This window comes from Marmota flaviventris, chromosome X (assembly GCF_047511675.1).
Source record: "Marmota flaviventris isolate mMarFla1 chromosome X, mMarFla1.hap1, whole genome shotgun sequence".
In the NCBI taxonomy this organism is placed as follows: Eukaryota; Metazoa; Chordata; class Mammalia; order Rodentia; family Sciuridae; genus Marmota; species Marmota flaviventris.
The window spans coordinates 15,448,998-15,464,926 of record NC_092518.1 but is presented as its reverse complement, the minus strand read 5'-3'; the positions used below and the strand labels follow the sequence as shown (position 1 = coordinate 15,464,926).

Genomic DNA, 15,929 nt, shown 5'->3' with positions numbered 1-15,929 from the left:
TGGTTTTCACAACCACAGAAATACACCATTTTGAGGAGTACAGACCTATTGATATTCATGAAAACTGTGAATTCACCCACTGAATGTCATTCAACCCAATAATGTCACATTGAAGAGCACACTTGGTTTTTGGTAAGACACTTAACCAAGACAAAAAAATCATAAAAAGTAAAAAGTTTTAGATTCCATTTTTTTTCAATTTACCATCTCTCCCTCCCCCCTTTTAAATTAGTACAGATGTTCCATCCTTCTACTACTCTTTATAGAAGGTAACACTTCATGTTTCACAGTTAAGTCTTATGTGTGAGGTACTGTAAGGAAGTCACACCAAAAACTAAAAGTAATTAAGAGTAAATTAAGCTTTAATCTAAAGTTACTCTGCTATAAATGAAAATGGTAATTTATCATTGCTTTAAGAACAGTGTTAATATCTCCATTCTTTACATAAGAATATGGATCACTAAACGTCTAAATAACATTAATGATGTAATTAATCTTCAAAATAACTCATTTTAACATTATTTCCAAATTATTCCTGAGAAATGGATTTGAAACAGCTGCACCAATTCAATACACATTCTTTGTGGGCTTATTTTTGGCAGCCAAAGTTTTATAATGTGGTATTTATTTAAACTCAGGACATGATGAGAGTTTTATTGTCTCTGTGAAATGCAGATTTGTTCTTGTACTTTTTTGCCACCTACTCACACTCCTCCCTCACTTTCCCCCTTGTGCCTACCTCTCCCCTTCAACCACACAAACCTAGATAAGTTCGTCTGGTTAATCACTCCATTTCAATGCCAGAGTCTTTTGCTGTACCTCCACAGTTAGGACATATCCCTCTTAAACAGCACCTTAATTATATAGTTTAAATAGTTGATAAAACCCCACCCTCCACATGTGCCCCTTTCATGGTTCATAACATTATCTTCTCTTTCTACCAGTGCTGTAAGCATAATGCAACTTTTTTTTTTTTTAATTTACCCAGTGTACTAGTTGGTGCATGTCTCTGTCTTGGCATAGGTTTGTAAATGTCATTGTCATTCCTCACAGAGGCTAATTTCTCCAAACCAGAGAATAATTTATTTAAGATAATCCATTAAAACATCTTTCATGAAGATATACTAAGTAAATAATATTTGAGGACTAGAATACATACACAAAAATATATTCTTTCTTGCTAATCATGACTAAATCATGTGTTAACCTAAGGAGCAAATGTTAACAACACCTTAAGTAAAAATTTTTGTCAATTAAACTAACATATCAAAATGGTAAGTATCTTGTTTACATAAAATGACAAGAATTCCTGTTCCAAAAAAGTGTCAAATCCAAAATAGATGACTGTTGGTGCCTATCTAGTCAAACTGCAACTGAAAAATATCTAATTTTTCAAAAGGAAATGATAAACCAATTTGATCTATTGTTCAACATATTTTCTTAAAGTCTTCACAGCTTCAATTTCCTGCCAGAAACTTACTTCTGGTCTCTCCCTCAAGACACTAAAAATTTTGACATTTTTCCTTTATCAAATTGAGATAAATTTCAACCTATGCTCTGGGTCCTGTGAGAGGGGCAAAATAATTACTAAAGAGCATTGTACCTGTCAAAACTTCTTTCCCTTCCTTATCAGAGACATTCTCCTTTACAGAATTTAACTTTTATACTGAATGGACCTTATTTCTTGACTACATTTTCCACTATTATACAGATGCATGCAAAATATTACTTTTGTTTTTATACCTAAAATAATGTATTTCATTTTCTATCCTCAAGATGGCTGAGTCATCGGGATAGAAATTAGAAGTCAGGGAACGTCTCTTGAAGAAAATGGTTTATAATAAACAGGAAGGAGTAGCACACTGATTATGGAATATGCTGAGAAAAGGCTATCGTAAAATTTAAATTTAAGGGATTATAACAATACAAAATTGGTTAAAGCTAAGTCACAGAGCCAATAAGACCAGCAAAGCAGGGACTGTTGGTTGACTCCAGAAATCATAATAATTTTATTTGACCCAGAACAAGAATAAAGACCCCTAGAAGAATGTTGTGCAGGAAGCTGGTCCTAGAAAATATCTACATTAGTTATGTGACTATTTTGAATGAGTCTCAAAGTTGGAAATTCTGTGAGAATAAAACTTGAATTATTGGGTGTGATATGCAGAAGGAAAATTAATGATAAAATTAATAACAGAAGCCCTGAAGTGTTCTGAGATTTTTTGTTATATCTCAGTAAGCAAAAAAGTAGAGGACTGGTGACTCAAACAAATGCAAATTATGAAGTATTTCTAGGTTCTGCAAGTGAACAAAAAGGATTTGAGAAATAACTTGTTTTAGAGTAATGAAATAAGCAAAAAAGTAGAAAGTTATTGGTCTACTTTCCTATCTGTGGCTTTTTAGAATAATTTGCTCAGTTTTAATTATTTTAAAAAATTATGTTTTAAAACTTTATCAAAACTACAAGAGGACTGAATGCAATTTGCATTTTAAGGCTGGTTTCAAATGCTAAATGACATTTGATTCTTTCCAAAAATTCTTTTATGAAATTAACTTGAAGGTTTATAAAATCTCTCTAAATAGCCAGAAGTACTTTCAGAATAATCTGGGATATAACTAGTTATTTTACTGACTCATAAGAATTTTGTGTATTTACTGGAAATTACATTGATAATGTGTCACATTGAGTTTTTATTGTCAATAGAAAATTTGGTATTTGATTTTATAAACAGTGAAGTTGGGTGAATAAAAAATGCAAGCCTTTGCTCATATCTTTACTACTAATAAAATAAATTTCATATTTACATCTCCCTCAAATCCATTTAAAAATAGGTCAACATTAATTGCAATGTATAAATGGTCTTTCATAATCCTGAATCAATGCCACCTGTCAGCACGTTTTCCCCTTCATTTTCTTCCCTGATGAGTGAGTTTCCATACCACTTCTATTAGTTGTCTAGAACCATATATATAATGTATATATACAAACATACATATATATGGTCATATCTGTCCTTTAATGATTGCTTTCTGTTTGGAGAAGAGAAAAATATCCTAGAAAGAACACAAAGTATGTACCTTACTAAACAGAGTTATAATTATTTATAATTGTGACCAGATAAAAGGATATACTAGATGCTTTAACATTAAGGGTGATGAAACTGTCCCATTAGGAGCATGCTCTGAAGAACTCCCATAATGTTGCAATTGTGCAAGAGCCTTATGCATTTTTCAATTCTGCCTTTATAGCACTACATATTATACAACACTAAATGAGTTTTAATCATCTCCAAGTTGGGACCTAAATTAGCAGCTAACTTTTAAACATTACTGCATCTGAGAAAAGGGTGAAAAGTATTTTTTAATGTCTTTTGCTAAATTTTACTTGGAAAAAAGAATATAGAGGGGAAATTAAGGTAGTAGTATAAGTTACAAGTTGAGGAAATGTTCATTTCATTCAATTATTTCTTAAAATCTCATTTTTATATCATCTCAAATCAAATTTATATGAATATTGTGAACATTTTAGCAGTAAGAAGTTTGGGATTTGAAATAGGTAATTACATTAGTCAGTCTCTTCCAGTCTTTTGCTATCCTGGCTACCTAAATAAGCTTTACTAGTAGCTCTAAAATGCGTCACCAACAGGTATGAAAACAAGTTAAAAATAATGGGCACTGAATATCACAGCTAACAATGTTAGCCTAACTTTAAAGAAACTACCTTTTAGGCTGCAGAGATTTTTAAATGATTAGTGTACTGGAAAACTAACAATGTGTGTCAGATTATGTGCATCATAGGCTGCACTTGCTTCAGTGGACCTAAACTGTGGAGAGAAGGGAAACTGCAAGAATGTAACTGGGTGGGAGGTGAAGAAGATGGAGTATACTGCACTCACTACAACCGTCATGAGAATTTGGGAGAGGTAGTCTATGAAGCTCATGGAATCAGGATAGCTTGTCTTTGAATATTTCAGCCACAGATTCAAAGAAACCTTTCAGACTTTTTAAAAGGGATTTTAATGGAGCATTCTTCCTTCCTACATATACTCTAGCTCTTTCTTCGATGACTGAGAAATAGAGAAGACAGATGTTTTTATCTGAGAAAGAGGGAAGGGGAATGAATTGGTGGGAATCTAGGAAGGTGGAATTTCAATAGCAAATATGGAAAGAGAACAAGCAGCAGAAAAGATGGGCCAGCCACTGCAGGACTCTGTCTTAGTCATCTTTATAACCCCCATGGCACCTTAGCACAATGCACCGCACACAGGGGGGCAGTAGATAAATAATGAATTAGGTTTAATTCAATTCACTCACATTTATACTGTGCTTTGCGGTTACAAAGCCCTTTCCACATATTAGAAGAGAAAAAGTCAATGAGGAATAAAGGGGCTAGAATGGGATACAATTAAAATAGAAAAAGAAAAATCTACAATAATAAGCAAAAGATAGAAAAGGTTCAGAAAAGGAAAGGGAATAAATTGAGTTTCTCCTTGTCAGTTTCAACCCTTTCCAATCATCACAGTTTTCCTGCTGAAGTACCTGGGGCTTAGAAAGTATGACTGCTAAGCAAGCCCAAAGAAAAGGGGCTCCCTCACCTTCAGAAAGGGCATTTTCAAAGATAAGCCTAACTGATCTGAGTTCGTGCTCAGGTATAACCTCAAGCAAAGCTCTAACATTCCAAGTGTCTTCCAATCGTGGCCAAGAGATTCCTTTATTCCATTCCTCCACTGCTCAGCATTCCCCAAATCTTGGGGAAGAGGTGGGTCCTAGGAAAGGACTGGGGAGGCTTTCTACAACCCCCCAAAATCAGACAACAGAGGGAGGTAGTGAGGCAAGATAGCCCAGGGACTAGAGAAAAAGCCCACGTTTGCGACTAAGAGGATGAATGTCTATGACTGTAGTTGTTGAAACTGCCAGGGGCAAAAGGCAGTGGTAAGGGCTTCAATATGGAAAAAATGAGAGGTGTACTTGAAGGCGTCTTACAACTGGCGTTGAGCCCCTAACAAAAAGCCACCAGATCCAAAGCCTCAAGCGGCCTGAATCTTGGCAAGCAGAGGGCAAGCGGGGATGCGCAGGAGGGAGCCCACACAAAACCAGCGCCTATGCTGTCCCAAGGGAGGCATGTTTTCCCCACTCCGAAGTAGCGTGTCTCCTGAGAATTCTCTGCCCAACATGGGGGAGGGGGTTCCCAGCTCTAAATGGGGGCGACCGCGTCCTGACCCCATTATGCGGGCTTAAAAGTTGCCAGGAGAGTTGGCGCTAGACACACCTGGCAGGGGTAGCCACCAAGGGGGCATCAGGTTTCCCAGGAACAAAGAGGTCCGCAAAGAGGAGACTATGGAACCAGGTCCTTGACGGGGGCGGGGGGCTCTCTCTGAGATGGGAGACCGGGGTCGCCACGTCCTCCCGGCCTTCGGGGGACGCCGAGGGGAGCGTGGAGTGGGCAAGATTCGCCTCGCCAGGATTCCACCGCCCGGCTTCCTGCTTCCAACCAGGTGGCGCCCGCCACCCTCTCTCTCTCCGCGCCCCTCTGGCTGGAAACAAAAGGAGCCCGGGGACCTTGAGCCCCAGTCAGCCTCTAAGGACCCCCGCCGCCACCCAGCATGCCAGGATAAGCTGGTGGAAGCTTCGATGGCGGGCTGTGCCGCGGCGGGCGCCCCTCCCTTCCTCCCTCTTGCCGGGACCCTGCGCCCTCCCCACAGCAGGCATTACCTTTCATCCAGTCCACTACTTGACTCGGAGACCATTTGCTCACAGGTTCCATTATCAGAGCCATGGGCACAGGGTTGGTTCCGCGTGGGGCGCGAAGCTCAGGGACAAAACGAAGTCAGCAACCTGAGCCGCCCTCAGGTGGGGTCCGCCGCAGCCTCCCAGTGTCAGTGGCACGAAGAAAGCGGCTTTTGTGTGTCGGGTCTGGAGGCTGCAATTTCTCTTAGCCGGCAACTGGGAGGAAAACGCGCCGGGGTGGCGGCTCCGCGCCGGGTCTGCTCAGTCCCAGCTGAGGCGGCGGCCGTAGCTGCCGCTTCCGCCGCTCCGCTCCGGTCTCCGTCCCGGCGGGGCTTCAGTTCATGGTTTGCGCTGCCAAGAGTCGCGGGGTTGAGGGAAGGAACCGCTGCCGCACGTCCGCAGCCAACTTGCCCGCTCGCCTCGCGCGCGGGAGTGAAGCCCCCGACACGACGAGCTGCCTGGCGGAAATGACGAGGGGCCTCCTGCCACCCAAAATATCTCTCCGCAGCCCTCGGGTGCGGGGCGCGCGCGCCACGAGCCCCCCGCCCGCTCACTGCCGCGCGGTCCCGCCTCCGGGGCCGACGGCAGGCACGCGAGGCGCGTGCGCGTGTCGGCACGAGGCCGGAGCCCAGGGTCTGTCTGGCAGGCAGGCAGGCAGGTGCCGGCAGCTTGCAGCCTCGCGTTCCCGCCCTGGGGGCCGCCCGGGGACAGAGGCGCGCAATGAGCGCGTGCGCGGCGGTGGCGGCGGTAGCGGCGCAAGCCCGAGTCTGAGCCCTGGGTCAGTCAGTCAGGTGCGGGCGTGAGGAGCGCGGCTCTGAGGGGCCTTTGAGGGGACGCGGCGGCGGTCGCAGGGAGCCCACCAGTTGAACTGTGACGGCTGAGGAGGTACCTGCCTCTCCGTCATCGAGGGGAGGAGGACTCCACTGAGCGCGGGGTTACAACGGGAGCCCGGGCTTTCCTTGCTCTCGCCCTCCCTGCTGCTGAGTGGGTTCCTGAGGTGATTCCAGAGACCCGCGCACTCCTGCGGAGATGGAGGCGTGAACTGCCATGGACGGGAATCGGGCTCCGCCAGCCAGAAACGCAGAGATGACGAGGCAGGAGGGCCAGTGTTGAATCTGCCCTGGGTCATAAGCTGAGTCTGGGAAGTGGGTGTTGAGGCTGTCACCAGCAAGTTGATTGTCCCTGTGGTCCTGAGACAGATTCCCCCATGTACCTTTTCAAAGGGCTCTGTTTCGGGTTTTCAGCCAACTCCTCAAACACAGAGCTCCCAGTATCTATTTTAGAGGATGTCATTTGTGTTCAAATGTTCTTATGTAAGAGCCAAAGGGTAACAATAAGATTTAAAATGAATGACAAATTGTAAACAACGTGATTCTTCAAACCTTCTTTTCTTACCCAGACTACTCCGCAACCCTTAGTAAAATACAGTTTGCCCAATGAGGCTTCACTTTAAAAGACAAATAATCCTAGAGAGTAGAGAAGCAAATTCTCTACCACCATTGTAGGAGTTTTCTCAGTATAATTCTTAAGTAGCTCCACCGAGTAAAAGAATGAAACTCTTTATTTCTATAATCATTTCAATAACATCAATAGGTTTTGCCAGTTCCCGCAGTAACCATTTATTTGCTCTAGCTCAATTTGATGAGATGTCAGAACTGTCACTTTCTTCACTGGGCACAGTTGATGACCCTTCTCCCACACGTACACAAAGAGCTGAAACAGCAGTAGTTAATATCAATGTTTTCATGCTAGTGATACAAAACAAAACTTAAGAAGCCTGTATTTGGGCTTGTTGTTTACCTTTCTAATAATCCACATTTTATAAGTGAAGAATTGGAGAATAATTTAGGAGATTAATCAGGTCTACATACAGGATACAGGTATAGCCCCTTTCTTTAATAATCTAGATCTTGTTTGTGCTGTATAGTATTTTCTTGATTAACCAAGTGCAAAAGATATTGTATTTTGCATATATTCCAATTGTGTAGTATTTATAGAAAAACATTTCCAGTGTCTAATTTATGACGTAGCTTTACTTTAAAAATATAATGGCTACATTGTGAATTGTTAGAGGTTACAGTTGTGGACCGATCTTAAAAGTACTTTTCCAGGGACTGGGGATATGGCTCAGTGTTAGAGGGCTTGCCTAGCATGTGTAAGGCCCTGGATTCCATCTCCATCACTGGGGGAAAAAGATCACTAACTAAAAAAACTACTAGTAATAATAGTAGGAATTTATTGAGCAAGGTGACAAGCACGTTACATACATTTTATCTTCCGAACAGGTTCATTATTAGCCACATTTTACAGATGAGAAAACCTTAACTATCACATCCACTTCCTGTCCCTAAATCTATTAGACATAGTTTCATAAATGTTGAATAAATTAATGATAAGCCTTAAAAAGGTTAATTTGTCTGAAGTCATGGTACATGATTTTACACCAAGTTAAAGTTATTCCAGAAGATGAACTTTGAAAAAAAGAGTTTGTATCAGTGTCATAAAATGAACAGTTCAAGTGAATGGAAGATCCACTGAATGTTAGCTGAATATATTTCATCAGAATGTCAATTACTAAGAAATATGAGAGTCACTGTTAGTGTTCCTGACTAGTACCTAACCAGCAACTGTAAGGATGTAGGAACTGACCAAATTTGGCTAAAAAATCAAACTTGCACATGGGCTTGCATGACAAGCAACCATACTGTGGATCATGTTGCAAGCAAGTTCAAAAAGAGATATTTCTTGCATGATGAGTGAAATATAAGTCAAGATAAACACCAAAGACTAGGATACAGTAAAAATAAAAGGTGTGGATTTCATGAAAAGACCAGTGCCAAAGAAGATGGAGAAAAAAGATCCCAGAGAAAGGGGATTTTGAAAGAGATCCTATATCATAATGAACTTTTACATATTTCCCTCCCATTTGTGTTATGGTAAGGGATTTATTTGGCCTAGTCATCTAAAATAACTAAGTCTAAGAAGTAAGCATGAATCAAAATGTGGGTGTGGAGTTATATTATCTAATAGATTTCACCAAGGCCTTATGTATTTGTCTTTAATCCTGCTCCCTGAGGTGTCCCCCACAAAACAGCATTTCCCTTTGATTTTCACAATATAATCACAACATTATTTCACTTAATCTGTTCAGAACACAACTGGTTTTTCACTTTAAATATTCTTGATTAGGGGGAATAAAAGGTCTGAATTATTGTTGCTTTCACTCTTTTATTCTTAACTCCAAATGACTCAGCTACCTCTTTCTTGTGTTTTTCTTCCTACAACTTTTCAAATAAGCTAGCCTTTATATTCTTTTGCCTATTATTCAAAATTCAACACCTTGATCCATTTTTGTAAATATAGTATAATGTGATTCTATACAAACTTAAGCAGTTTAACTTTTACTTTTCTAAATGCACCATAGAATCTCAAGGATTAGTGAAAAAAGTATGTTATTATAAAACACATATTAAAACATAATTCACTAAATGGTGTGATGTCACACATACTTCAACAGTCTAGATATAAAAGCCAAACTAAATCTTTGGAAGCAGCCTTAGATTTTTTGGAAGCAGGCAGAATAGAAATATTAACTTAATTAAAATAATTGGAGACATAACTTTAGAGATGTTTGCAACCATGTCAAAGTTAATCATTTGAAATGTTTCTTTTTTATCTTTTGTTTCTTAAAATGATCTCTTAATCCAGATTATGCCAATATTTAGTTTTATCTTTTTACTACTCTCCCTCTAGATTTCAATTAAATTAAAATATTTTGACCAAAATAGTCTCTGTTAAGATTTTATGGTATAGTAATAATTCTAAATAGTTTTAGATATAGAATTTACAAATGGTCCACTAACTGGAATCTGGGTGCTCCATGGATTTGACTTTTAGGAATTAGAACAGATAGGAAGGGAGGGAAACTTCCACTGGAAGAAGGACTTTCAAAAGTTTTTCCTTTTGGGACCAAATTGAGGAGAAAATAATGTAAATGTTTCTCCTGGAACTGCTAGCTAAGGACCTCTGACTTGTCCATTTTCCAAACTAGGCTAGGGGTCTTAATCTTCACTTACCATTTCTTCTGCACAGACACTTGCTCTGCACTGGACTTCAGATCTGCCACACAGACATGTTTTAATGTTTTTAGTTATTTAACATTTAGACAAAATGTCTTAAAGTTAGTTCCCTTCCTGGTAATTTCCTCAGGAATTAGATTTTGTATGTTTGCTAAATCTAGCTTTAATTTCTAGATTTTTGCGTTCTTAGGAATAATGTTCTATCATGTTATTTTTTCTCTTTTGTCTTATGCTTTTGAATGGGTTGATCACAGCACAGAATAATTGTGTGAGTAGTCCATGTTCTAAAATAGAGAAAAGGATAGAAGCCCCTTTTTTTCCGAACCAAATTTTATATTGATCTTTCATATGATTTCAAAAGCAGGTATTCCATGCTGGCTCAAGGTGTATCCCTTGATCAGAAAAATTATCTAGGCAATTCTAATAAGACTAATAGTGATAAAACACAGATTATTCCTAGAAAAAATATGGAAATATGGAAAACTTTCTCCAGAGGAAGTTCAGCATAATTTCTGGGAAAATATTATTATTTTCTTCCAAGGTAATTTAGTTAGCAACTATGAATTAAGAACTAAAGCTTCTGATATAACCAATCACCTGATAGCAATCTACGTTTCCAATCATTAGAGAAGCAAGTAGGAAGAAATCTTAACTGTAAATGGGCTTTCAGTGTATTGCTTAGGGCCAAATCTCCCTATAGATTTAAAAGGGGAGAAGAATCTGAAGAAAATAATTTTCACAAGTTTATCTGGAGAAAATAATTTTTCACAAGTTTATTTTTCTTGTACCTTTTATCATAGCCTATCTATGTATATATTGTATTCACATGGCTCTATCATATGATAACCCTTCTTTTTTAATATTTAGTAGATTTTTTTGCTGCTAAGGTAAACTGTATTACATCAAGACATGAATTATCTTGACCAAGATTTAAAGCACTCATCTTTGGGTAAAGAGAAATTGGCTTAAGTTGAGGTTATACCAATAGTAGACTCTTTTCAGTGCTCATCCATGCTGTATTAATCACAGTCTAATAAAAATTTCAGAGCCCATCAAGATAGTTTTCTTAACAGACAAATCCCTAGCCTACCCAGGAAGTCTAAGATGCATTTGGCCACTATTAGCAAAAGGCATGTAAACTCATTATTCAGCATTTTTTTTGTACCATCATGGTGGTAGCCCATGTTGTATCCCTTGATCAGAAAAAAATTGATTGATTTTGAGGATGCAGATGGCCAAGATACTTTTGGATTGGTAGGCAAAACACGAAAATTCACAGTTAATATGATAGAATGATAAGTGCAATGGGAGAAATGTTTAGTGCTATGCAGGGAGGAGTATCTAAAAGTTAGAGGGAAGACTATGGAGAGTATAATGCCTGTTTTAGGTATTAAAGGATGACCAACAAGCAGAATGCAGAAGAGGGCTTTTAAGCAGAATACTGAACAAAGTTATGGAGTATTATACATATGGATATCTGGACGTCTGGCATTAAAAACTAATGAGACGAATGGGCAACAATAAGATTATGCAGAAAAAAATACAAACTGTCTATGATAGAACCTTTTATGAAGTTATTTGTTCATATCTATACATTTATATTTTATATAGACTACTGGTCATGGAAAGTATAGATTTGAGAGGGATAGGATGGGTAAATGTTAATTCAGAGTATGTTGCACTAAACAAGTGAAGGGGTGACTCAGGGCAGTGGAGTCGGGGATGGAGGGAAGAGGATGGATTTAATAATTATCCAGGGGAACTTGGTGATAGACTGGACATGGGAGGTTAGGAAAAGTGCAACATCAGGACTGATTACCAGGATTCTAGCTTGGGTGAATGGGTAAATTATTTCTTCTGTATATAAACAGACAAAATGAAAATGAGAAAACTTGGAAAGAGGAGGCATTCTGCGGCACTTCTTGTGTTTTGGACATTCTAAATGTGAGGCACCTGTGGAACAATCAGGATAGGATTCCCAGTAGACAGTTTCTGTATTCACATACAGGAATGAGAAACTCAATATGGGCAGAAGATACAAATTTGTGAGTCACTACTAAAATAGAAATATGAATGATAAAATGAGGATGTGAGATTTCCACTGAGGAGTTCCATGGAATGGAAACAGAAAATAAATAAAAAGAAGAAGAACCAGGAGAATGCAGTGTCATGGTAGCCAATTAAACACAAATTTTCAGGGAGTAAGGAGTGAAAAATTGTGTAAAGAGCAAAAATGATGCCATTCCAGTAAGAATTGAAAAAGAAATCCAGTGGTTTCATCAGTTTGTATATCCCTCATGGCCTTATTAAGAACTATGAAAACTAGATGTCAGAAGGTAAGGCTTATTACATAAGGCATTAACTTTTTCACAAGTTTATTTTTCTTCTACATTTTCTCATAGCCTATCTATGTATATATTGTATTCACATGGCTCTACCATATGATAACCCTTCTTTTTTAACATTTATTTTTTGGTGTAGATGGACACAACACAATGCCTTTATTTTTATGTAGTGCTGAGGATCGAACCCGGGTCCCGCCTGTGCTAGGCGAGCGCTCTACCACTGAGCCACAATCCCAGCCCCTGATAACCCTTCTTCAATTTACAAATTACTACTTGTATCACTCCTTTCAGATGAAATCCTAGTTGCTAAAAATGATACCAACTCTTTCTTATCTAATTGTACTTTTACCACTTATAGAATGATGGCACCCTTTAACTGAGCTGAATTTGAGATACTCTTTCCTCATCAGACTGTAAGGAAAAAGCCCTTCCATGGCACCCTGTTGATCTTACACATCTCCACAAAAAGCCATGTAGGCAAATATCAATCACAATAACAATATGATGCATGTTTCAGCAGGATGCCTAGTGATCCTCCCCAAAACAAAGAGTCTTGTGAGAAGATATCTTGAGTCCATTTGTCAACTTCTATCCTGGTTCTAATGAGGTGTGGAACCTTCTTTACTCCAACTCTAGGTACAGCTTCAGATTATAAAACTGTTTATCTGTAGTATAGTTTTCTTCTGAATGCAAGGATGACCCACCACTTGTGTTGTCTATCATCTGGTCCACTGGATTTGGTATTATTCTATGGGACTAGGGACACGGGGAGCTGCCACCAAACTGATCTTGCATTTCTATCTGTGTAAATAATAAACTTTCTAAATCTACTTGGGGTTGTTGTTTCCTTACTGACTGAATCAATGAAGTGTGACAAGCCAATTTAGCAGCTGCCACCATGGTACAGATTAGGTACCACTTGGCCACTTGGCACAGATCTGATCTAGGAAGTCCATAAATACTCCCAAAAGAAGTGAGCTCTGCTGAACCTCTGCCTGGATAAACTAGGCCAATCCAGCATGGCCTAGTAAATCAGCAGTAGCAGCAATAACAACTCAATTTCAAATTTGAAAAGACTGCATTCTTTCCTGAACATTAAGGCTTCCTGTGATTAACCCATTATCAATGAGAGCCCCATGTTAATATTGCAGGATAAGAAACAAAATTTCTGATCTAAACCCTGTCTTCTAAGTTCTAACATTATTTACAAAACAACTAGTTTCAGTGAATCCTCTCACATTCAATATGTTAAGTCCATTTTCATCTGAACGTTTAGCATCTTGGTAATGACAAATGTGAATGGGCAAAATTCATGCAAGATGAGCTCAAAAATCCTGTTTATAAGTTAACTTGTTCATTTTCATAGATACAAATTTTAATGTCAAAGTTGTTTAAGGTAGGATCAATTATTTAATCTTTGGCCAATAATTGAAAGAATTCAGAAGAATAAAGATGAGGAGTGGGAAAGAATTTGTTTTCTTTTCCACCATAGATTTTGTCTTTTTTCTCAAAAGTATCTTATTTACTTCTAGGAAGATTGGCTAATAGCTCATACCAAGTGGAACAAATCAATTATTCCCACTGATGAGAAACTGTAACCAGAAAGATATAGAGGTATGTAAGTTTGTCACTGATTTTGATATCATTTAGATTTTTAAAGGAAATTTAGTTGTTTTGGTGATAAAATGAAAATAGTTTAGTTTGTTTAGTTGCTCTTAAGAATTATTTCAAATACTTTGTAGCACAATTTTACCTATTGTTTGTTGACTTTTCAACATAATATCTAGTCTGTATAGGCCCTGTGCTAGGCACTATAGATTAAAAAAAAAATGAGTAAGACATCATTGCTAGCCTCAATGATTGTAAATAAAACAAAGCATACAAGTAGACATTTTTGATATAATGTAACAAGGAACATGATGAAAACACAAAAGTATTATGGAGTGTTTCACAGTACAAAAATATAAGTGTATACCAAGTGAAAAATAAACAAGCACTTCTCTAGATTACAAGACAGTAATTTAATTTGTACATATAATGTTTTGTCTCCATTCATTGAGCAATCTTTTATTAAATGGTCATCATGTACCAGGGACTGGGTTAAACACAATGGATAAACTAGTGAATAGAATGGACATAGCTCCTGATCTTATAGAGCTTATAATCTAAGTGGAAAACATAAAGACAAATGTGTGTGTGTGTGTATACATACACATACACAAACAATGCAAATCATGAAAAGTACTGATAGAAATGTATAATGTAGATGAGAATAATTAAGACAAGAGAATTGAGAATAATTGAGGGAGAAAGGAAACTCTTTAAGGTGATCAGAGAAGATTTCTCTGAGTAGGTAACCTTCAGTCCCAGCCATGAGATATTTGAATATAGGTATGAATAGAGTAGAAATAACTCACTCAAGGGAGAAATAAAAACATGTGAAGTTGCTGAGGCATAAAGAATTATATGTGATTAAGGAAAATAAAGGAAATCAGTGTGCCTGAAACAGTGATTGGGCAAAGGGCATGAAAAGAAACTGGAGAAGTAAGCTAAAGTACTTGTATTGTCCATATAGTAACTAGTGAAGAACTACTAAGACATATAAGCAGGTCATAAATGATTTATACCTTTATGGAGGTGGGTGTACATTTAGAAAGAATACATACATCCCCTGTCTTCTTCTAAGTACAACTAAAAACCTTGGAAATTATACATAAAATAAGAGGACTCTGAAAGGTAGAGTGAACAAAGCAGTATGGCAAGGAAACTCAGAGTCAAGGAATAGCAAAGCTGCGAGTTCCCAAGGTTTTTAACTTTTTGTCTCATGTATCCCAGACTTAGATCTGAAGAAATCAGCAATGTGGAAACACGAAGGGTACAGACGAAAAAGGCCCAAGAAAAACCTACTTCCCCTAGCTAAGTGAACAGGAAAGGTCAGCCTAGCAAGAAACAACAACAACATTAAGACAGTAACTACTCCTTCCAGAGAAAACCGTGCCCACACCCCTACCCATGCCTGCAAAGGCAAAGTAGGGAGCCTTGATTTTCACCTTTGCCAGGATGTAGCAAGGCATCCCAATATCACAATCATGGTGATATCAGAGAACCAAGTAGGAAATGGGGCTTTCATTTTTTCTAGGAATTAATGAGTCCCTCCCCTCTGAAATGTTGAGTCTGCACTCTTACCTCCATTCAGCAGTAATGGAGTACTCCTCTCCCCTCTTTGATGGCACCAGAGGAGTACTTTGAGGACTTTAAAAGTCTTTTAAGACTCTTTCCACAGCCCAGCAGTAAGGAGGTTCCCTCCCATGTCATAATGTCATCAGCAACCAAACAGTGAGCTTAAATAATGAAACACTCTTACCCATCTCAGCCAGGGCAATATTAGTGGAAGTCTATAGGAAGATCAGAATTCCAACCACAGCCCAGGAGTAATGAAAAGTTTCAACATCAGGTATCAATGGAGGGTGAGTGGGAACCTGAACTTTTACCATACCTGGCTAAAAGAAGGAAGTGCCCCTGTTTCCCCTGCAAGAGCAATGTCACAGAAAACCAACTAAAAGATCAGGATTAAAATAAGACCCCAAAGCTGATAACATAACACCCCAAATATCCAGGTTTAAATTGAAAATCTTGTCATATCAAGAGCCAGGAAAATTCCAAACTGTATTAAAAAAATCCAATCAATAGAAGCCAACAACAAAATGACAGAAATGTCTGAACTATCTGACAACAATAAAATGAGAATAGTGGTTACAAGGGGCTGAGGAAAGAAAAC

General features: G+C 38.6%; 1 protein-coding gene across 4 annotated transcripts in view; it reads right to left on the bottom strand.

Moving 5' to 3' along the window:
- Cnksr2 (connector enhancer of kinase suppressor of Ras 2) overlaps positions 1-5,780 on the bottom strand; it is a 254,860-nt gene extending 249,080 nt beyond the window's left edge. For all 4 annotated transcript variants that reach the window (XM_027927389.2, XM_027927390.2, XM_027927391.2 and 1 more), the window contains exon 1: positions 5,713-5,780. In XM_027927389.2, the coding sequence (XP_027783190.1) occupies positions 5,713-5,776 (64 nt within the window). In that variant the 5' untranslated portion in view covers positions 5,777-5,780. The remainder of the gene's footprint in view (positions 1-5,712) is intronic.
- Positions 5,781-15,929: the final 10,149 nt, after the last annotated feature.